We start from the raw sequence: 23,341 nt of genomic DNA, 5'->3' as shown, positions 1-23,341 counted from the left end.
GATCTTAAATCGTGTCCAAGTCCCTTTAACATCTGCGGCTAACTCATTCATACACGAAATGCTTCTTGTACGAAACATAATTTTTTAAGTGCTTGTCTGGAACAGGTGTAAAATGTAACCAATTTAATAAGATATAACTGCATACTATGCGTTAGATATTGTATACAAAATATGTCCTTATCACATATGTTGTCACTTCTCCTATGACGTAGGTCAGAAATAATACACCGACTGTGTGTGTTAGTGAACTTTCTGATTTCTGTGTGACCAAGTAGGCTTCCTCTTCTCTATGAAGGCCTTGATTCCTTCCTGTCCGTCTTCTAGTGACAGATTCTCCACCATAACAGCTGACGTCAATCTGTAAATTAAGAACGTATAGTGTATAGAGATGACTTCATACTTTTTTTTTATTTGCGATATAACGTGAATGGCTGCGCCATTTATCCGAATTATTTAGTTACGAGTCAGGATGCACTGTCACAGAGCGGAAAATAATCTGCTAAAGCTAATTTCCCGATATGCTAACTAAGATAAATATTAATATATAGGAAGCAAAAAAGATTTTTTTTTATTATTTTGAAGGTACATGACTATATCGCTTATCCCCTTAACTCCGTCACTTTCAGGTAACTTCACTGTTTGAAATCAAGTGCGATTATGACTTCTTTTTTTCATGTCAAAAATCTTCAACAAAATGTCAACAATTTACAAAGGTTTAATTCCAGAATGTGTTAACACATAACAAAATTAAATCTTGTTCATTTGCGTGAAATCGGCTAGCACTTTTTCACAGGTGTTTTAAAATTTCGATATATCTGAGGTGTGGGCCCTTTGATCATTTACGGTGGCCAATAATTTTTAGAAAGGTAAATCTGAAAAATTTCACTAATATACATTTTTTTTATTTAAGTTTTTAATTAATACATTTTTTTCAGTCTGCATTAGCGTTTATGCACTACACTTGATGATAACGTCAAATCGCTCATTTGAAATATGTAAGGACAGAAATCCAACGGCATTCATACATTCTGAAAATGTCATTGTGATTGTTGTTACAACAACCCATTTTTTTTTATTCTGGCGATCATTTCATTTCCGTGAAATTAAATACGATGTACACTTATGTAAATGTATATTTGCATAATAAAATATGTTTAAATCAAATCAATTAAATAAAATTTAAATTTCATGCACCAATATTGTTTATTATAACTTGGCCTGGATACAAATGAGTTTAAACTAAATTGTAAATTGATCTACATTCATTGGCATATCAAAGAGCATGTGGGTGACGGAGTTAGGTTTATTAGATATGATAAGCACGTGTCATAACCATCGCATTCAATGGGCTTTTTTCAAATAATAAAATATATTTTTTAATAATTTTATAAATTATATATTGTTTCACTTTATATTTAGTGAATGCAAATGACAAAAACCACAAAAAATAATTTACAGAGAAACGCAGGATGTTTTCTGCTTATGGTGATGGAGTTTAGGTACTCGGGGGTACATCGATTGTGTTTGTCGACTGAAAGCCCAGGGATATAGATTTTACATGTTCGTGCAGGTGAATAGTTCCGGGCCGAATAGAACATTGGGTTGAAAGTTTTAAACTGGTTCCCAAACAAGGACCAGTTTAATTATGAAAATATGTTATGTACACAATCGCAACTTCTCGGGCCTTACATGTACAATATGTAAATGTAATATACCTGCGTTAATTTTATTTAATCTTAAAGGAATCGGCCATTTTTTTTAAATATGAAAGAGTTGAACGAGAAATAAGTATACTACTCTTTTAAAATAGGTTAATTTCCCGTGTTTCTATCCCGTGATAGCTCAGTTGGTAGAGCGGAGGACTGTAGAGGTATATAACTAAGTTATCCTTAGGTCGGTGGTTCAAATCCGCCTCGCGGGATTAAAATTTTTCCCATTTGGTAGATTTAATCTGACAGTGTGAAGTAGAATTGAATAAAGATATGAGCATAATAAACATTTTCTTCTACACTATCTGCAATATGACTACTTTGAAGTAGCAATATTGCAGATATTATTTGAAAAATAATATATCTCAGAAAGGACAAGAGTTTGAAGAATTTAATCTAGCAGAATGCTAATTAATAGTTGTTTCATCTGATCCTGTTAATTTGACGTCAGTTGTTATCAGCGGTAATAGGAAGGATAAATTGATCACTAAGCTTGAAAGAATGCTAGAGAACCGTTACCAAAGTCATGATCATAAGGAGATGTGCATGGTCAATTCAAATCAATGCTTCTATAAATGGGTATGAAAAAATTATTTCTAGAGAAATCCTACTAGAATACATGCATGTGTTATATACCACTTACCTACACTATAATACACTGTACATATAATATAGAGTCCCCCTCCCATGCAAAATTCAAATTTGATTTTAATTTACATTATGAAATTACCAAATATATGCCTCAAGTCCCACTGTTACAAAAAATGTCAAATAACTCAACTCATATTTGCCAACTCAAATCCTTAAAAGAAAAGTGCATTAATTTGAGATTTATACTGAGTATTTCAATAACTGTCGGGTGCCCCCCCCCCCCACCCCCCCGGAAAAATTTTCTGGATCTCAGTTTTTTCGGTTTTTTTAAGGTCTTCCGTTTTCAACGGAAGACCTTGTACTAATTCTGTTGGTAATTCTTTTTATTCTTTTTTTTCTTCTAGACGTTTTTTAAAACTCAAATATCTTGCTTGTTTGTCGTCTTATAACGTTCAAATTTTCAGAGCTTATTGGTAGTTACTATTTCTCAATATCTAAGGAAAATCGTTGAAATCGACACTTCCGGTACCGAGTTATTCCCCTTTTTCCCAAAAATATAGGCATTCTTGTGCACGCAAAGGCTCTGAAACCGCTCACATCATGTGTTACAAAGTCGCAAATCTTAAAAATAGAGAGTTTGAACGTTGTCCTCCGAGTTTTGTTTTTATAATTTTCCTCCTTTAAAGTTTCAAAAAATTTATATAAATTTGTGTTTCAAAAAATGCTGATTTTTGGTTGTGTTTTTGTTATGTAGCTCTTTAGTTTAAACTTTTCTCTAAACACATATAGAGCAAAATATGTGCAAAGTATCAAGGGCTTTCACTTGACACCATTGAAAAAGGGCTGGCCCCTTAAATTAGGGGTCTAGATCCCTTAAAAGTCTTCGCTTTATAACTCAAAAATGGTTAATATTTCGCTATAGCTGTCGATAGAAAAGTTGTTCATTATTGTGTTATCAATGTCGTTACAAAATTATTTTGTACCGGTAATGCGTAATATGAGTGTAAAAAGCTTGTCTTGTTAACATGTACCTATATTCATTTGGCAAGTAAGCGAATCGTCTTCGTGCGCATAACGTACATAAATTAACAGCTTAAAGTGTACCAGCATATACGGGATGCTTTGAATCATTTGAAAAAGTGTCTAAAAAGTATACGTGTACATGTTTTTCTTACAGCCTTTTTTTTTTGGAGTCACCTCTGTTTAGGTCCTATAGTGGACAACCGTTAAGAAAAGCAAAAACGAGAAAATATAAACGTTCTTTTTCTTATCTAGTGAGATACATAAACTAGATTTTAGAAAAAATAACTTCCATGAAATAGATTTGAGTCATTTTACTGCAAGCATTTCAAATTGACCTAAATTCTTAGCTGTCTGCGTCATTACATAACCCATCTCGCCCGCGGCCGAGAAAATCGATCGTCAAGGTCGCGGCTGGACTACCTAGCGGTCAGCGGTTATCTAATACACAAGAATCGCGTGTGTCATATGTGATTTTATTTACCCGCAAACACAAGAATCGTACACAATGACATTAAAGCTTACTCTTCTTAATTTGAATTAAACGAAAGAGTGTCCATAAGAAATCGTTCTGTTTAATCATAAAAGCAATGCCATTCTCGAACTGAAGCAGTATCAGACAGATAGATCAACTGTGGGATTAAAGGGGGACAAACTTATATTAATTAGAGTTTAGTCATCATACTGCAAACATTGTAAATCTTCCTGGGTTCTGAGCTCTCTACGTGTGTTTTAACATTACGTAAGTTATCCGATCCCTCATCCGCGGCCGAGGAAATCGGTCGCGGCTGCACTACCTAGAGGTCAGCGGTTATCTAATAACAAGATACAGAACTGTTTCAGTTAGTTTGTTCATCTTCAATTTATTTAATTAAACATTAGAATGTGAATTGAGAAGCCCCTCTAAAAATTGATAAAAGCGATATTATTCCAAATCAGAAACATCATCCGACATAAATCAATAGTGAATTTGTAATTCTAAAATGTTCTAAAAACTATACATGTACTAATAATGTTATAGATAAACAACGAAAAACCACAAAGATTAAACCTTACAATGATGATCACCCCCAGAACATACATGTAGCCAAGGAGATCCCGCGCGAGTGGACAAGTGATCCGCGGTAGCTTCGTGTTCTTCTACATGTACTTTATCACACGTGCATGTTTATTGATATTTTGTACGATTCCAACTATTTGTTTATTCGAGATTTTGACCGGTACATGTAAGATTGACTTGTGTTTCAATTTAAATTTTTTTTATTTACCCACGAATATTTCCGCTAAATACTGCTGAGAGGTTTTATAGATATCGCAGAAAGTAGTTGAGGTCTTCATAAGGTTGCACATAAAATGAGAGAGAGAGAGAGAGAGAGAGAGAGAGTGCGCGCTCAAAATTGGAAGAATTATTTAGCCGAATTTAGAAAATGAAACAGTCCCCAAGCGTTCAAGGCAGGATAAAAAAAATCAAATATCAAATTAACACATGCGGTAGAGGCAATTGCAACTTCTCTGACCTTTCCGGCAAGTTTGAAAAAGCACCTCGAATGTATTAACATCACCAGATGTTAGAATTTTATACAAAATGGAGTCGCTTCCCATTAAAATAAGTATGTATCGGCAAGAAGTCTTGTATGTCGTTTCCGTGTTATATTTTAGTGTATATTGATACCTTTAATAAAGTATAGCTCACATCTCAACAGATCATAAAATGTGTTGTAATTATATCAAGTTTTATAAAAATGGGGGGGGGGGGGGGGGGGGGGGGAGTAGTCATGGACGCCTAGGTAATACATTCGAAGTGTTTTTCCGAGCTTGCCGGAAAGGCCCGAGAAGTTGCGATTGGCGGTAGAGGCTTACACGATAAAAGAATTGTCCAGAATTGAGGGATTTAGTGATTTTTTTTTAGAATGTTCACATGAGTTTTTAAACAAGATTTGTTTAGATTTTATCGGTTTCATGATCACAGTGCAAGGGCTTTATTTTTTTTCAAAATGTGGCGAAGACCCATTTTTGGCGACTACTTAACATGTGTACATTTTTCTCCTCAATGTTTGTCATTTTCCCACCCGTGTGTTTATTCGGTCAGTCTATGCTAAGTCAATCCGCTCCACGTGCGACCGAAAATCTCGTGTCGCGTCAGCGCACATAGCTCAGAATATTGCCCCCGGGCTGCAGATCAACAATTGATAAATAATTGAGTAACATTTGGAAGGACGCTTTCACTGCAGCGGTCAATTGTTAAACAATAAGTGTCTAAATATTCGATGTCAATCAACCTCACATTAAAGGTGCGATATCGTAATCTGAGAATGTGGCTAAAAAATTAACCTGTTGAACAGAAAAACATAAAGTCTTTATAGCTTTCGCTACATCTTCTTATTTATGTGTACGCGTACATTAAGCTATTTTAGTTTTTTTTTTACTGTATAAAAAAGTGTTGTTTTTCCTAACCTTAAATTTAAATCTATAGAAATTCAATATCTACATGTAACATCTCAAAAGCTTTGATAGCTTACCGCTTGGAAATTATTTAGTGATGCAAACTGACAAATGCCCATGAAAGACATTATTGGACCCCAAGGGTTTCTTATCCTTTCCGACGATGATGAGAAGAACTCAAATGTGCATACAAATCATACATTTATATGTATATTTATATGTGATATGATAGAAATAATTGAGAAATATATGTCTTTTTTGTGCCGCACAAAACGGGCGAAAAGGATTTTTATACCCCACGAAAATAAATTGAGGGGGGGGGGGGTTAAATAAAAATCACCTTGTCCGTCCGTACGTCGTGTCCGGTCTATATCTTTCTGATGGAGAAACATTGGAAGTGTTCTTACTTCATACAAGTATTACTCATTACCTGACGAAGCGTCATGACCTAAACCCAAGGTCATTTGGACAAAGTAAAGGTCACTGGCAGGAAAAGTGCAAAATTTATTTCCGGTCCACTTTGGAATTTCTTACTTCACACAAAGATTGCTTATGACCTGAGGGTGTGTAATGATTTGTCCCTATGTCATTTAAGGAGAAACATTGGGAGTTTCTATTTCATGTAAAGATTCCTGATGACCGATGATGTGTCATGAACTTGACCCAGGGGCAGTTGCGCAAGTTCAAAGTCAAACATGTGTCATATCTTGTATTAATGGAAATGAGTAAAAGCTAGAGTTTGACATAAAGATTACTTGTGACCTGTAAATATACCCTGCCTTGTCTGACTCACTAAAGAAAAAGAACCATCCATTATTCTCTAATAGAGAAATACGTGAGTAATGACTTCTTTCTTAGCGGGGATATCATTTGTGAGCTTGCTAACAGTACCTTTTAGATGGTCCAGCGGGAGCAATGCCCCCCTTTCTCTCAACCAAAATTTCCCTTAAGTTAACGCTTAGAAAATTGATTTTTGGGTCATTTCCCCCACCGCCACATCCACACTTTTATTATAATTAAATTAATTATATACATGTACATAAATGATGTCTTTTTTAAAGTTATCCTAAACTTGAAGTAAGTTAAACGAAGAACTTGCCTGGTATGAAAATAATACTTTGAAATTGAGTCTCGTTTTCGATTTCTTGAACTTACTATTATCACATTGATAATCCAGTATCATTAAAAACCATTTCCCTTCTCCTTACACTCGCCAGGTTCTGATAGACCTGTATCAATAACAGACTATCTCCACTTGACATCCACATTTGCATACAATCTAAATAAACACCTACTTAGCAAAGATATGCCTTTATCTGTTTAATGAGTGGTGCAATACTCAATCTAGAGGTTACATAGAAAACAGGCATGAATTAATTTTTTTGTCTCCATTTGAAGAGTTTCAATCAATTTTCTAAAGCTCTTATTGGTAAGAAGAAATGGTCGTGTAAAGATGACATTTTATCAATACAGGTTCTGGCTCTGACAAGTGTCAGGAGAAGAAGGTGTTTAAATCAGACTGATGGACAATCCTTTCGCGACACGAAGTTGCGACGGAAGACCTACTCGTTGCTTTGCAACGAGCTCGGCTCTAGTTTTTATTATATTTGTTATCAATAATATTCATTTGTTGTTATTCTTCAAGACCTTGGTCTCACAGATAATTCATATAATATAATATAATTATTCATTCCCTTGGAGAATTTGTATTAGGGTGCATGTTTGAATAGTTTATGGGTTCTCTAGGGAAGAGTTCTCTTGATACTCTTTAACAATGATTGTATGGTAAGGTTATGGACAAAAATTCAGCCAGTTTTTTAAAAGTCACTAAAAATATCAGAGAATGCGATTTGGAACTCTACACAAGTAGCTTCAAATTGTTCATTCCTAAATTAATTTGCTCAGATTTAAAACCAATCCATTTAAAATGATAGTTACTCAATTAAAGCATAATTTCAGAAGAAAATTTTTGAACAATTAAATGTTAAAATTTCTGACTTAAGGTTTTACATGTATAATTTTACTTGTATGTGGGACTTAATTTTAAAGTATGATAAAGATGCCGGAAAAGCTATAGGCACCTGACCCATCAGTTCTGTGACAAATCCTTTGATTAAACATATAATCAGTTGAAATCTTCAGTTGATATACCTGTATGCCTCTTTTCTTTCTAAATTCATCTGGGCATAAAATGTTGCTTTTCCAATTGCTACAACTTCTCGACTTGTTTCACAAATTCTATCTGCAATTCTTTGTGTCTGAAAGAGTTCAAGAGAGACATTCCATGTTATCTATAAACTTTTTAATCAAACATCCTAAGATATATATAGGTAGCACTTTCAATAAAACTGTATAGCAAAATTTCTAATAGACCCACATGCAGGTATCAATGTCAATCATTGTTCTGTGAAAATTGAAAATAATACATATCATTTACTAGTACTTATATATACTGTTTCACTATCTCCATTCATTACTTTAATACTTTATAGGGCTTAGATAACTATTACTATTAAGGGAGAATACACTGTTACATATGTCTCTGATAGATATGTTATGTGCTTTCATTTCCCTGACAAAAACTATATTATATGCAATTTTAACCAATCTAATTAAAATTAGACCTTTTTTCTCACTCTTTGTAATCTGTTACCACTTGTGACAACATATAACAAAGAAAGGTCTAATTTTTATTAATTCAAAACAAAACTGAAATCTAACCTAAGTTATATTTTGACAAACATTTGTATTTTTCTCTTAGTAACGTTAACCCTTTTAGGTTTCTCATCATTGGGAATATTTTAATCTTCATTGGTTTCTTCTGTGTTTATGATAACCCCATCCATGTATCTTATCAGAATACAATAACCCTGTGTTCAGTGTATTTGATAGATATGAGTCAGTCACGCAGAGAGACTGTCAGCATGACCTAAATTTAAAGCAACCTTAAAATGCTCTAAAAAATAATATCTACAAGTAATATCATATTTTCGTTTGTTTGACATGAGAGAGTAGGAAACACACAGACTATTTATCTACTGTCTAGACCTCTGTGGTCTTCAGTACAAGTACTTGGACTATTCCCTAGTAGAGTCACCTCTTCTTCCAGTTGATGGTCGGGAACCACTCTACTGACCAAACCATGCAGCAGTGCATCTGTAGGTCAGAATTAAATCACAACATGTATTCAGGGCAATTCTAATTGTGTGTTAATTAATATTCTTTGCATAGTAAAAAAAATATGCATCAGTATACCTTGAGCTGTAATAGGATGACCAGTAAACAGCATTTCCATGGCAACTTTTCTTGGAACAGCTCTCCCTACAGCTACTGCTGGAGTTGAGCAGAACAGACCCACACTTACTCTAAAACCAAAAACATTTCAATATTTTTCCTTTTCAAAGAGCTGCATACATTATATTCTCAGAATGGCCCTTGTACTTATGTAGCTCTTCAGTCTGCAAATTCACAGACCTAAATTTCAATTCCAGCTAACCATCACAATGACCATAATGAACAATTCAAGCAGAAATTTTTAAACCAGATTGCTGCAAGAAAAACTTTGCCAATTTTTTTCAATTTGTCACACAAATTTATGCTGTACCTTAAATATGTCAATGTATGCAAGTAAACTAACAGATAAAATTAATTTTATCTTTACCCTGGTGTTGCAAATCTGGCACTCTGTGCGGCAATGGCAATGTCACAGCTAGCAACCAGCTGAGCACCAGCAGCTGTTGCTAAACCTATCAATGAGAAGCAGCAACCAACAGTTACTCTCATAACGAATCATGCCAGTTCAAATGCAAACACATTAACCAGGTATTCCTAATGTAGCTTTTGAAATATTTACAGATATATTTTGTGTAATACATGTACTTTAAATAAGGGAAATTGTGATGAGTCTAGAGAGATAAAATCAATTCTCAATTGATACAACTGTATATAAATGATACAAGTGAATGTATTCAGTGATGACACTATTGAATGTATTCACTGGTGAATATTATATTTTATTTATCATATTTAGATCTTAAACCTGAAGGATTGACAATTTACCTACCTGATACAGATGCTATGACCGGGATGGGCAAGTCCTGTGGAATGAACAATAGGATCCCAATATGATTATAATTTTAAAAAAAAATAATAATTCAAGTATGTGATGATAAAATTAATCAAACAAATTAAAGATCTATTTGAACCTACCTGAATTAATGACATGACCTCTGAACAGGTGTCAAAAACTTGTCGATGGTACTCTCTGCCTTCTTTACTTGTCTATGAATTACAAGTACCAAACACTCTTAGTTTTACATTATATACTGTATAAAATTCATCATGGTTTTATGTAAATAATTAAATTTTGACAAAATATCTAGTAACTGAATCAAACAAATTTTTGAATGCTATAAAATTTTGTTAAAATTTACCCAGAGATATTTTTTTTTACAACCCAAAGGTTTTAAATGAACAAAATGAAAATTGTATACTGGTATGTACATGTACATGTACAACATTATGCCAAAAGCTCTGAGGTGCAAAAGAAAAACTCAGCTTGAATATATAAATGATCATCAAAATAACTCTACACAATGAAATTGAAATGGCTTACTTTAATATTTGCAAGTAAAGCAAAGAGTAAAATCTGTCATAACCAACAACTTCACAAAAGAATTCAATAACGGTTCAACAGGTAATTGGACAAGAGGTAGGACTAATACTATAACAACAGGTTAGAGTGTAGCACAATTTAATAATGTACTGCCTGAGATGTACTGAAACCATACATCTAGAAATAGACTAGAAATTATACAAATTACACACCAACTCTTTAAGGTCATGACCTGCTGACCATACTGGACCTGTGGAACAAAGAATTATGGCTCGCAGGTCGTCTACGCCAGATGTCAAGTTGTTGTGAAGAGTTTTAAGCATTTTGAGTGATAGAGCATTTCTGAAATAACAAATGGTAAAGCACATCCAGTGAACAAGTAATCATTTTAATTTTAAAACAATTACGACAGGTCGATCATCATTCATGTGTTCTGATAGAAAATCCTAGTCAAGGCAAAAATGTCATTTGTACCCCTGTCATATATTCTAAAAAAATATTCCTGTTTTCAAGCATAATACATGTACCAGAGCTCTTTTGTATTTTAAACATATACACTGTACCTTTTCTTTGGATCATTAAGCTGTATAGTGCGGATGCCCTTTTCATCTTCAGAGACTTTGGTGTATTGTTCAGCAGCACTGGCTTGTGACATGCATCGCACATGACCTACATTTGGCTTAAATACCACCTGTCAAATAATGTCTCTCAACGTAAAAACAATAAATAGGATAAAACCGAATATACTTGTGCTTGAAAAAAAAAATTGAAAAAAAAAAATTATGGTATTTTTCGCTATAAATCTGTATAGATGACTACATTAAATGCAAAACTTGAGTGCGTTTATCTGTCAACCAACATTTGTGATGCTGATGTCAAAATTGTCGTGGGTCTACTATAACTGTACTCTGATGGGATTGACCTCCCAATCAGTGATCGTAGGTTAAAGAAAAACTTTTCTACCAAATGCTGATATTTTTCATCCATCTTAGTGCGAATTTACACTATTTTTGCTTCTTGGCATTTAAAAGTTCAAAGGTTTCAACACTCCGATCGCTCAAGATCAACATGCAAGAAAGTTTTAAAAGCTAGCAATGTATCAAAATAGAGTTAATTTTATTGTATAGTCGTTAATTTTTTAATGACATTTGCGTTAATCACAATAAAATTACCTTTTCGAAACTTCGAAAAAGGGAAAGCGAAAGTCGCGCAGACATGATAAATTGAGGCTTAACAAGTTATTCGGATCTCTTCGGATGATTACCCACTAAACGAGATATTCCGATGTTTCTTGGAGCACCTCTCATGCTTTCTCGCATGTCCTACCTAACCCCCAGAGACCAATACACAGCAACGCCACTGTTTACAAATGGAGGATTTAGCAATACAGAGTTTTGAGTGCATTCAACGTCTTGTTGAATGGTGACAATAAACAAAAAGGTCAAAAGGTCGTTGCGTGGTTCGACGTTGTGTTACACGGCGTTTCTCTACTGAATTATTTTGCACCAAAAATCAAAATGAAGCTATCAGTTTTACTAGTTGTAGTACTTTGTATGATTTTCCATGTTCGCTGTGATCTCGCAAGTAAGTATCAATATTTTTTGGACGCACGTTTATTTTTGAAAAAATTAACAATCAAAATATTCTTTAAATTTCATTTAAGCCAATAAGGCCTTGTGTGAAAAGCATAGACTAACTTAAATTCAGAACGAACATGTCAATTTTAAAACAATTAATGTATAAACAATGTATAACCATGTATATTTGTATTTGTATAACTTAAGTTCCTATAAAATTAAGACTTTGTCTTTAGAATTGAGTTGAATTTAAAATTTTAATTCAACAGGGAAAAACACGTAAATGTGTCATTTCTAAGGCAATCGATTAATTATATTTATCTTAATTCTAATTTGAGAGTGTTGAAAAGTGTTATTCATTATATAAATACATAGCTAGACCCTTTTACGATAACTGTGGTACTGCTCTTTTGCAGGGCAAAATGACATAGTTTGGTGAAATATGACGTAAATTAAATTTAATTCAATTACTTCATTTATTTATCTACCTTCTAGAACTTCACCAAAGTGTATATATATCAATTTACCCTGCAAGAGCTAGAGCTTAAAACCTCCCAGGTGCTCTCAATTCTTAATGTTTAAAAAAATCATTCCTTTGCTTTAAAAAAATAATATTTGCTCATTGTATATAAGACCTAGGGGTGCACTTATTTTTTTGATGAACTGATTTAGATGGGGAGCACTGTTATTTATAATTTTCCTCCATATGATCATCTCCTCACAGTACCATTATTCATTCCTTTTCCTGGTAAAAATAATTTCTTTTATTGTATATGCAACTTTGATTTTTCTGAATGCTTTTTTTTTAATCTATAACACCTAGTCTAAATTATACACTTTTTATCATGAATGATCATGATAACTGTTTGTTCTGTTATTTGAGAGAATGTGTCAATGCATTATATATATAACAAATTAACATGTATTTGTTCATAATGATAGAATGTTTGTGTTCTTTTAGTATGATTGATAATGTACGTTTCTTATATTGCCATATATTTAATTTTACTTTATAGCGGAATCAGATGCATATGCAGTGGAAATCATCATATATCGCCTCACAACTGATACGGTACATTTAATTATATACTGACAGTGAATAATTGTGTTACATGTAACACTTTTACAGACACATGCAGTGAGATCGATTCAATAACTTTCAAACATGTAAATATAAGAATTCTTGTAACATTTATATCATATATTTAATTATATATATGCATCTCAATACAGTGGACAGCCAATTCCATGGAGACCACGTTTTCTGGGACGATTGCCTCTGCAGCAAACACATACTGCGAATCAAATGTAGCAACCTGTGGCTTAGAAACCTGCTGTACTTCTGTGTAAGACATACGCGTATCTTACCATACAACATTATTTATCGGGTGTTTATTAGAATTTCATGACTATGAGTTTTCCTATATGTATATAATTACAGGTCTTAAAGTCACAATGAAATCTCAGAAATTCAATAAAACTAGCTAATTTGTTTCTATTATATTTCTGTTAGATGTGTGAAATTCTTTTTAATTATTCTAGAACTTTAAAATTATGAAGTTAACTGTTTTGTGTGTAATCTGTATTAATCTAATGTTGATGCATGATATCAGTCAGAATACAATGAAGACTGCGCATTCATTGACTTGATTGTTACACATATCAGCTGGGTATACAGATCAATATCATCGCTACTAGTAGAAGTGTTACTTTTTTATTTGCAGATCAATCAGTTTCAAAGAAAACGATGTTGGAAAAATTAGTGATTATCCCAAAAAAGATCTAAAAAATTTGAAACACAAATTTTATCTCAAATTTCCAACCGGCTCAACTGCCTCCAATTCCTCAGTGACCCAGTATGTGGTCGTCAACTCTGCACTATATGGTAAGGGTTCCAAGTATCATTTTGAGTATTCTTTATTAAGTTAAAGGACTATATGTGATATGGGCCCCTAAAATGAACGTCATTAATTTACTTTAATTCTTTGCTTCCTTAGTATATGATATACTTATGAAGTTTTTTTCATAATTTCCATTTTGATCCAGTGCCCACAATTTTGAAATATATTAACATCAAAAAATTTAACCTTATTTTAAAAAGTTGCAAATTATGGGGGCAGAATTGGACTCATACCAGAATCATATACGTAGTTCTTTCTGAAAATCGAAATCAACATATTTTTTAATCATTGAAGTTAATTATATGTAGCAGTTAAAACTGAGAAAGTTTTTCAATCACGTTCTATGACAATTTTTAGTTATATAAGTATCTTGCCTCCTCTATGTTTTAAGCCAGCTAGGCACTAATACTTGTACATAGAAAGAATAGCGGTGGTAGATTAAATTTTGAATAATAATGTTAATTTAAATGTAAACTTATATAGCAGTCTTAGAGGTTTGTATTAAGGTCTAGCTGTTAAATTTGTATTTGTTTTGAAAGTATGTCATTATTTAAAACACGTACAATTCCAACACATATAGTACTTGTACTGATAAAACTAGATGAACATGTATTTTCATAATTGTGCATTCAGAAATCATCCGTCTTGCGCGGACAACCTTTAACACCCAAACTGGATACTGGATCACGTGGGCAGATGAAACATATTACGGGGTACCAGCTACCACCACAGAGAACCAGATCATCATCCCCATCGCATTCGTAGTCCTGTTTCTGGTGATATTCCTGGCCATTGGACTTCATTTCTGGAAGTAAGTTGCTGAAAACAAGGCAAAATTCAAGTCTAGAACATGAAGTCATATTATGGGAAAGTGCATGATTAACATCAAAGTACTTTGATGTATGGTTTCCATGTATCCTTTGAAATTTGACTGGAATGTATGACATCAAACTTGCATAGTCTGATATCTGTAAATAATATGATATATAATATTTGTATAGGTAAGTATCGTCACACTTAGAACATTACAAGTATCAATAAGATTTTAATGGAAATATCTTATATATATTCTTTATTTGCACAAGACATACATCTTATGGCATAGGTTATTACATATAAATAATAGCAATATTGAAATAATGGTATGGTACATGAACATGTAAAGTACATTGATAATGTATATAAAATAAAATTTTACTAACAGGCGAAGAAACCAGAGAAATTGAATGAAATACTAATACTGTAGACTCCTTATATAGCGAGATGTAGTAATATTCACATAAAATCGTGAAAAGCAACCCTCACAAATTCTTATAACTCGTCTTCATTTTAGACAGCTTTGAACTATATGAAATATAGCAAAAAATTTGGGGCTTGCAGTTTTATACATGTATTGTCATGATTTTACACAAAACAGTGGAATTAAGAAATCGCATAAAATAAGAAATTAACAGTATCCATATACATGATATTCTTCAAATATTTGTGAGTTGTGGTGTGGTGTTTATTGCATTTGCGTTTTGTAATTCATGTACCGGTAAAAGTTTTTGAATTTTACTGATGAAAACTTCATATACGAATTAACAATAGTTTGCGGTTTAATTTTCGGTAATTTTTTTCTCTTATTATCATATAATTTATATTTTGTGTGTCATCATTAGTAAAAGGAAGCAGAAAGAAGCTCGTATTCAGAAAAAGATCAAAGACAAGAAAGCCTTGAAGAAAAACCAAGCCATGGTCCAGCCAACCTATCGTGTGGATCCAGAAATTAAAGATCTCGATGAAGACCACCACGAGAAGACGTAAGCCATTCATCCATGTTGGATCTAAGCTCACAGCATTATAAATCTTTATATATTTTTGTGGTTTTATTAATGAACACATATATTCATGTATAGATTAAAGTCTTTACCGACAATTCCTGAGGGGAGTTTTTTTTTATCAAGTTATATATATTAAAAAAAAAAAATTAACATGTGGAATTCATTATATAACCGTGTACATTTAAGGTAGTGTCTCATCTACATTAAAAATATATATGGCGGGTTTCTTTTTTGGAAAATAATTCATCTTATGTAACTACTAATGAAAATATATAACTGAATTTCTGGCAGAATTCCCAGTTCAACTGCCTCACTAAAACATCACGTCTTGAGTGATTGATTTCTTAATACTCAGAAAAAAATACAAACTCTTTTTTTGTTTGATTGGTCTGTTGATTTTAATTTAATGTAGTGAACCCAGTATCTAGGATTTTTCAATTGGTCTGTTAGAACATAACTCCACCTATCTCTATTTTTGGATTGTACAACAATGTAGAGAATCTGAACAATAAAGAAAAATTACAAGTAAATTTAGTGTACATAAATTTTTTATTAAAATCTATTTCTTTTACCATTTTTTATTTTCATTTAACTGATTATTTTCATCATGACATCTAGAGCAAGAAAAATGTTCTCCCTTTTTAGCTCACCTGAGCTGAAAGCCCAAGTGAGCTATTCTGATCACTTTTTGTCCGTCGTCCGTCTGTCCGTCTGTCTGTCCGTCTGTCTGTCCGTTCTCACGAAATAATGGTTAAGTGACAGTTTTTGTGCCCATTTAAAGTTTATGTGACTCTTTTGTTTTATGTGACTGTCACATACAAATTTGAATATTTTTAGCAGAAATGAGTGTTATGTGACTTAAAAAATCATTCTAAAGGAGTGTCACATAAAAAAATACGGACGATATTGTCCGTTATAGGGACGTCCGTCAAAGAGTTTTGAGAGTTACCTCCCGTACCCCATGCATCATGTTTCGCGCCATTTTACCCGATCATTTCCGGAAACAACCGAACCTGATTGCCGAAATCTGTCTGCGCAGGCGCTGTGGTGCATATCCGGAAATTTGCTCGGCATGAGAAAATGGCAGAGTTTCAGTTGGGGTAAGTAATGTGACATTTTTGCGATTTCTTAATTCGTATGGCACAGCTGAACATTATTTATGATATTTTTAGTAAAACTTTATTATCATTAGAATCGAGGGCCTCAATGGGTTCGTAGTACATTTTTAACAATCCATCAAATGTGCAGGGCTCGTTATCTGAGTCATTTTTGTGGTCATTCGTGCATTAACAACCAGCAAATTCTGGTGATATGAAGTGAATACATGAAATGTTAGTGCTGCACTTTCCAAAATTTATTTTCAATAAACGTTATGAAAGCACAAGTTATTAGAGACCTATAGCCAGTGCCACATATATATGGACATAAATTTAAAATTTAAGACGCATTTAAAAAAGTCACTTAATATATGTGACGAGAGTCACATACACATGTCAGGATGAGACATGTGACAGGAAGCAAAGTTGTAGTTTTTTTTCAAAATGGAGCAATGGTTCCAAATTCTGATATCTATTGTACTTTTATCTATTTTTGTGGTACTTGCAACAGGAATTGCATTGCTTTTTGTGATGTTCAGGCGTTGGTCATTGCTTTTTAATTTGTGGAATAGAGATCTCCAGTAAATGACATGCAGTTGTATGAGGTATACATTGACGGTAATGAATACTTTTGTCAGTTAAGATTTATTATGGCAATTATACTGGAATTGAATCTACACTGCCAACTGCTAACAAAGATAAAAAATGCCTCTACAAGATTTGGTTTTGGAACATTTTCACTAGAAGAGGCAGAAATGATAACATGTTTACTGATTAGACTGAAAGTTCCGTTTGAATGTGAATAGGTAAGTATAATCGATTGCAATGCCTACATTATGAATATGATACACTGAAAATCTCATTTTATTAATCACTTGATCTAAACATTATTTTGAACTTACAAGTGTAGTTAAAAAATGAAGGGTTAAGTAGTAGATAGAAAGCATTGACAGGAACAAGTCACATAGTTAGACCTAAAAAAAAATTACGTTTGTTTCCTGTAACCCGACCGACCCATTCAAATTTGCCCCGGGTGGATTTTTTTTTCCTGCCAAATCTGTGTTTGCTGTTTGGTTTGATCAATCAGCTGATTCCAAAAAATATTAATTGTAGCTTTATTTGAGATATAAAATATGTCAACCTAGTCAATATTTACCTTAAATATAAAGAGTAATCATTATTGTAACAACAATTTCCACCCACAACTTTTTGAAGATCATTTTCTGTCGCTAGGCAGCCATGTTGGGTGTCTACTGTAAACATAACACCTGGTTAAGTCCGGGGATGTTTGACCCAATATCCATAAGCAAAAAAAAAAAATTCCCGACCAATCGGCCCTTGATTTTTATGCCCCTGGATCGAAAGATCCCTGGGGTATATTGTTTTTGTCCTGTCTGTCTGTCTCTCTCTTATCAACTATAACCTAGCCCATAACTATTGCGCTGTCAAGGGTAAGGCTTTAATATTTGACATGAATGTTCATTATGACAAGACCTTTCCATTGGTACAGAAATTTTTGATCATGTGACCTCAACTGTGACCTTTGACCTACATTTGAAAAACTTTAACATTGGCCATAACTATTGCAATGTAGTCTACGTCCCACTCCAGAATTGTTTTACCATTGGGGGATAGTGTTTCACAAACACATCTTGTTTGGGAATGTTACAGGAAACAAACATAATTTTTTTTTTTAGGCCTTATATGGACAGATCCTTAGACATTGTATATTTATGTAGGTTAAGTACTAGATAGAAAGCATTGACAGGATTAAATCACATAGTTATATGGACAGATGTCACATAAATATCCTTAGACTTGTATATTTATGTAGGGTTAAGTAGTAGATAGAAAACATTGACAAGATTAAGTCACATAGTTATATGGACAGATGTCACATAAAATATCCTTAGACATTGTATATTTATGTAGGGTTAAGTAGTAGATAGAAAACATTGACAAGATTAAGTCACATAGTTATATGGACAGATGTCACATAAATATCCTTAGACTTGTATATTTATGTAGGGTTAAGTAATAAATAGAAAGCATTGACAAGATTAAGTCACATAGTTATATGGACAGATGTCACATAAAATATCCATAGATATTGTATATTTATGTAGAGTTAAGTAGTAGATAGAAAACATTGACAAGATTTAGTCACATAGTGATATGGACAGATGTCACATAAAATATCCATAGATATTGTATATATTTATGTAGGGTTAAGTAGTAGTCTACTAGAAAACATTGACAAGATTAAGTCACATAGTTATATGGACAGATGTCACATAAAATATCCTTATAGACATTGTATATTTATGTAGGGTTACAGTGATTTTTCTACACCCAATTTAGGTCCGAATATCAGCCCTTTCCCCTCTAAAAAATTACCGATTTTTTCCCAATTTCTGTTGCTTTTTTTCCCAACACAAAACCTGTTGTTATTTTTGTTATATTGAATTTTTTTCGTACGACTTATCTAAAATGGAACACTATTGTTCTCAGTCACTAAGACTCTTAAAATAACAGTAAGAAACAACAGAGTACTCTAAGTGTTTATAAGACCTAGAAAAACACATGGGTCTCCTCCTTGTCAAACTTGTGTGTAAATACATCGTTAGAAAGTGTAAGATGCATGTTAATTACCAGCAAAACATAGCTTTATTTGCAAATCCAAGTACTAATAATTCTACAAAAAGCATCCCTGATTCCACGAAAATCAAACTGTTTCTACACTCGGCAGATGCAACTAGTATTGCAGAGAAAAATTGCAGCATTATGTTTAGCTAATGTAATTAGAAAGTTTAAATAATTACTTAAATGAAAAATAAATGATTTGTAATAAATCATGTTAGATTATTCTATCTTAAACCATGGCTATTACAAGAAGGATTTTCTCTTAATATGTCTACCATAATGTCAGAGCAAAAAGGGAAATACAGGTATACTGATATGATCATATAGGTTGGTCACAATAACAACTTTCAAAGATTTTAAAAAAGGTTAAAAATATAGAACTGTGTTTAATTGATTATTTTGTAGCAAATGAATTGATGAATGATGTTAAATTTACTTACATAGTTTATTTTACCTGCCAATTAAGGTTACATGACAATTTAAATTTTTTTTCCCAATTTAATACAAATGTCGACGATTTTTCCCAATTGTAAAGGCCCAGGCCCCTTTTAAAAAATGTAGAAAAATCACTGGGTTAAGTAGTAGATAGAAAACATTGACAAGATTAAGTCACATAGTTATATGGACAGATGTCACATAAAATATCCTTATAGACATTGTATATTTATGTAGAGTTAAGTAGTAGATAGAAAACATTGACAGGATTAAGTCACATAGTTATATGGACAGATGTCACATAAATATCCTTAGACTTGTATATTTATGTAGGTTAAGTACTAGATAGAAAGCATTGACAAGATTAAGTCACATAGTTATATGGACAGATGTCACATAAATATCCATAGACATTGTATATTTATGTAGAGTTAAGTAGTAGATAGAAAGCATTGACAAGATTAAGTCACATAGTTATATGGACAGATGTCACATAAATATCCATAGACATTGTATATTTATGTAGAGTTAAGTAGTAGATAGAAAGCATTGACGAGATTAAGTCACATAGTGATATGGACAAATGTCACATAAAATATCCTTAGACTTGTATATTTATGTAGGGTTAAGTAGTAGATAGAAAGCATTGACGAGATTTAGTCACATAGTGATATGGACAGATGTCACATAAAATATCCATAGATATTGTATATATTTATGTAGGGTTAAGTAGTAGATAGAAAGCATTGACAAGATTAAGTCACATAGTTATATGGACAGATGTCACATAAATATCCATAGACATTGTATATTTATGTAGAGTTAAGTAGTAGATAGAAAGCATTGACAAGATTAAGTCACATAGTTATATGGACAGATGTCACATAAATATCCATAGACATTGTATATTTATGTAGAGTTAAGTAGTAGATAGAAAGCATTGACGAGATTAAGTCACATAGTGATATGGACAAATGTCACATAAAATATCCTTAGACTTGTATATTTATGTAGGGTTAAGTAGTAGATAGAAAACATTGACAAGATTAAGTCACATAGTTATATGGACAGATGTCACATAAAATATCCTTAGACTTGTATATTTATGTAGGGTTAAGTAGTAGATAGAAAGCATTGACGAGATTAAGTCACATAGTTATATGGATAGATGTCACATAAAATATCCATAGATATTGTATATTTATGTAGGGTTAAGTAGTAGATAGAAAGCATTGACAAGATTAAGTCACATAGTTATATGGACAGATGTCACATAAAATATCCATAGATATTGTATATTTATGTAGGGTTAAGTAGTAGATAGAAAACATTGACAAGATTAAGTCACATAGTTATATGGACAAATGTCACATAAAATATCCTTAGACAATGTATATGTAGGGTTAAGTTATAGTCACATAACACCTTGACAGAAATCACATAATATCCCCTTAACCATGTGACAGGAAGGTCTTGGGCAGCCATGTTGACCAGAGTCAGCTGAAGTGAAAACATGGATGACGAACTTCCCGTTGGATTTTTAGCATTTGATTCAGATTTGGAATTTTCACAAGCTTGTTCTTTCTCCTCAGATTTTTCCCTTGATGTTCTAGAGCTTTTTATTAATGGAAAAAATTTTCTGTGCTTTTTCTCTGCAGCTGAATTCACTGCATGTACATTTTTTTGTCATCTATTGGGATTTCACTTTTCAAAATATGTACTTGAATAAATTTTAATGCCATTATTCCACATCCATTCAATGAGGACACATTGGTGAAATACAAAAAGGTAGGGCCATGGCCACATTATTTTACGTCATCACTCTCACACAAAACCCATTGTGATGTCACAAGGGGGGGATATCAAGACAATATTCAATGAGGAATATTCATGGGATATAGGGGTAAACATGGGATAAAGAGATCTATGAATTGCTCCTGTGCAGCATGGACAAGAATCCTAAGATATTAGGGGTGAAACGATACGCCTCCTTCAAGATACGATACGAATCAGAAAATTTTTCTAGGTTTGGTTTTTTTCTATACAATACATTTTGATAGAAGGAAACAAATTCAACGTTGTTTTATGTATTGTATCACTGAATCCAGTCACTTAATCTACTTGCAAATTAACTAGAAGAAGTAAATTAGAATGAATTGACTGTTTAAGATTATTTTACATAGTATCAGTCCTCAAAAAATTACCTTTTTAAATATTTTTTATGTTGAGTAGCGTGTTTTACCTATGCCAAACCCGACTGAATAACGATCGATCCTGACCGAAAAATGAACTGAACCAAAAATGGAGATTTTGCACCGTGTGGTAGCTAAACACAGTTTCGTATAAAATCCAGGGGGTTTTTCCCCAGTGAATAGCATGATGGGTAGGGATTTTCCTGCTATTTTTGTGCGGTATACATGAAATAATTTCTTTTTTATTTTCAGTTGCATAGAATATAGTCTTATCTTTAGAATAGATGTAAAAAATATGCAGAAATGTTTTTAAAATTAATTTTGTGAGTCTCTGATATAGAGGGAGGTAACTCGATAAACATCCGGATTTTACATTTGCAGGATTTCATGTCTTGAGTAGCAGGTAATATAGCTCTTTAAAAAGCTGGCGAATGTACCCTAAAATAACATGAAAACAAGACTTTAAGACTTGCTCTGTGAAATGCTTAGAACTTGAAATGGCTGATTTGGTTGCAATTTTGTGTTAGGGGGTGCTAAAAAGGAATGGGTGTAGAGCAATTTGGGGCATTATCTCCCATATTTACCCCATATTTCCATCGTCTAATACACCTTATTATTTATTGAGAATTGTGCGTAGTCGGTGAACAAAACATTGGAAGTACTTGATAACGATTTCATTTTTTTTTCCCAACTTCTCTAACAACCTTGCTGATTTGAGAGCTTGCATCACTAGTTAAGGATTTTATGGATACAATTTTGAGATCATGAATCTTTTGCAAGTTTTTAGTGGTCAGTTTTGATTCACTGGAGGAGATAGACTCATCAGGGTTGTAGGTCAGTGAACATTTGTTGTTCTCATGGGTGCACATGTTTATTTTTGAACACAGTTTGCTCACAGTGGCCATTGCAATTGGGAGGTTAAGACCAGTTGTCTTCTCAATCACCGGACAGAATGATTGCGTGCCGGCTTCGTACCCAGTTTGGTTACGGTTGTTGAAGCACGTGTCCGTTTCGACATCAATGTTGTTTCCCTCTCCGATGAAGGTTGCCACTTGGCCGGCAAACTTCTGATTCTCAACCATGGATTTTTCATTTAGTTCTATCATTTTTTCACATTGCTTATTGATTTTGTTGTTGATTATAGTTAAACTGGGAGCACGAATATCAAGACAAGCCATTAACATCTGAACGTCAGTTCCTCCCATTTTGGATTTAACGGTGGCCATAGAGAGGCCTTCATTTAAGCAGCCTGCGGCGGGACCTCTTTTGTTGCTTGTACACTCGGTGTACAGTTTA

The 23,341-nt window shown here is 33.1% G+C and overlaps 2 protein-coding genes and 1 non-coding gene across 5 annotated transcripts in view; 2 read left to right on the top strand and 1 right to left on the bottom strand.

Annotated features, from left to right (window-relative positions):
- Positions 1-108: 108 nt before the first annotated feature.
- LOC105343205 (enoyl-CoA hydratase domain-containing protein 3, mitochondrial) lies at positions 109-11,693 on the bottom strand. Its single transcript, XM_011450461.4, has 10 exons — positions 11,550-11,693; positions 10,941-11,068; positions 10,590-10,719; positions 9,972-10,043; positions 9,826-9,859; positions 9,424-9,508; positions 9,018-9,127; positions 8,860-8,918; positions 7,914-8,020; positions 109-358 (listed from the first exon to the last, which is right to left on the bottom strand). The coding sequence occupies exons 1-10, from the start codon at positions 11,592-11,594 to the stop codon at positions 241-243; spliced, it is 888 nt and encodes a 295-aa protein (XP_011448763.2). The 5' UTR covers positions 11,595-11,693; the 3' UTR covers positions 109-240.
- Trnay-gua (transfer RNA tyrosine (anticodon GUA)) lies at positions 1,832-1,921 on the top strand. Its single transcript is given in 2 exon segments — positions 1,832-1,868; positions 1,886-1,921. It is a non-coding gene; the product is annotated as a tRNA-Tyr (tRNA).
- A 15-nt stretch (positions 11,694-11,708) lies between the features above and the next one.
- LOC105343207 (uncharacterized) overlaps positions 11,709-23,341 on the top strand; it is a 57,935-nt gene continuing 46,302 nt past the window's right edge. For all 3 annotated transcript variants that reach the window (XM_066086087.1, XM_066086086.1, XM_066086085.1), the window contains exons 1-6: positions 11,709-11,961; positions 12,971-13,026; positions 13,188-13,300; positions 13,679-13,839; positions 14,489-14,666; positions 15,517-15,657. In XM_066086087.1, coding sequence (XP_065942159.1) covers positions 11,895-11,961; positions 12,971-13,026; positions 13,188-13,300; positions 13,679-13,839; positions 14,489-14,666; positions 15,517-15,657 — 716 coding nt within the window. In that variant the 5' untranslated portion in view covers positions 11,709-11,894. The remainder of the gene's footprint in view (positions 11,962-12,970; positions 13,027-13,187; positions 13,301-13,678; positions 13,840-14,488; positions 14,667-15,516; positions 15,658-23,341) is intronic.

Source organism: Magallana gigas, chromosome 5 (assembly GCF_963853765.1).
Source record: "Magallana gigas chromosome 5, xbMagGiga1.1, whole genome shotgun sequence".
NCBI lineage: Eukaryota > Metazoa > Mollusca > Bivalvia > Ostreida > Ostreidae > Magallana > Magallana gigas.
Note: the sequence above shows the minus strand (reverse complement) of the source record. Positions and strands in the feature narration are given on the sequence as shown.

Coding starts and splice junctions, on each gene's coding strand:
- LOC105343205 (XM_011450461.4), bottom strand. CDS start 11,594: ATGTCTGCGCGACTTTCGCTTTCCCTTTTTCGAAGTTTCGAAAAG. Junction 9,128..9,423: donor GCCAGATTTGCAACACCAGG/GTAAAGATAAAA, acceptor TTTTGGTTTTAG/AGTAAGTGTGGGTCTGTTCT. Junction 8,021..8,859: donor ACCATCAACTGGAAGAAGAG/GTGACTCTACTA, acceptor GAACTCTTTCAG/ACACAAAGAATTGCAGATAG.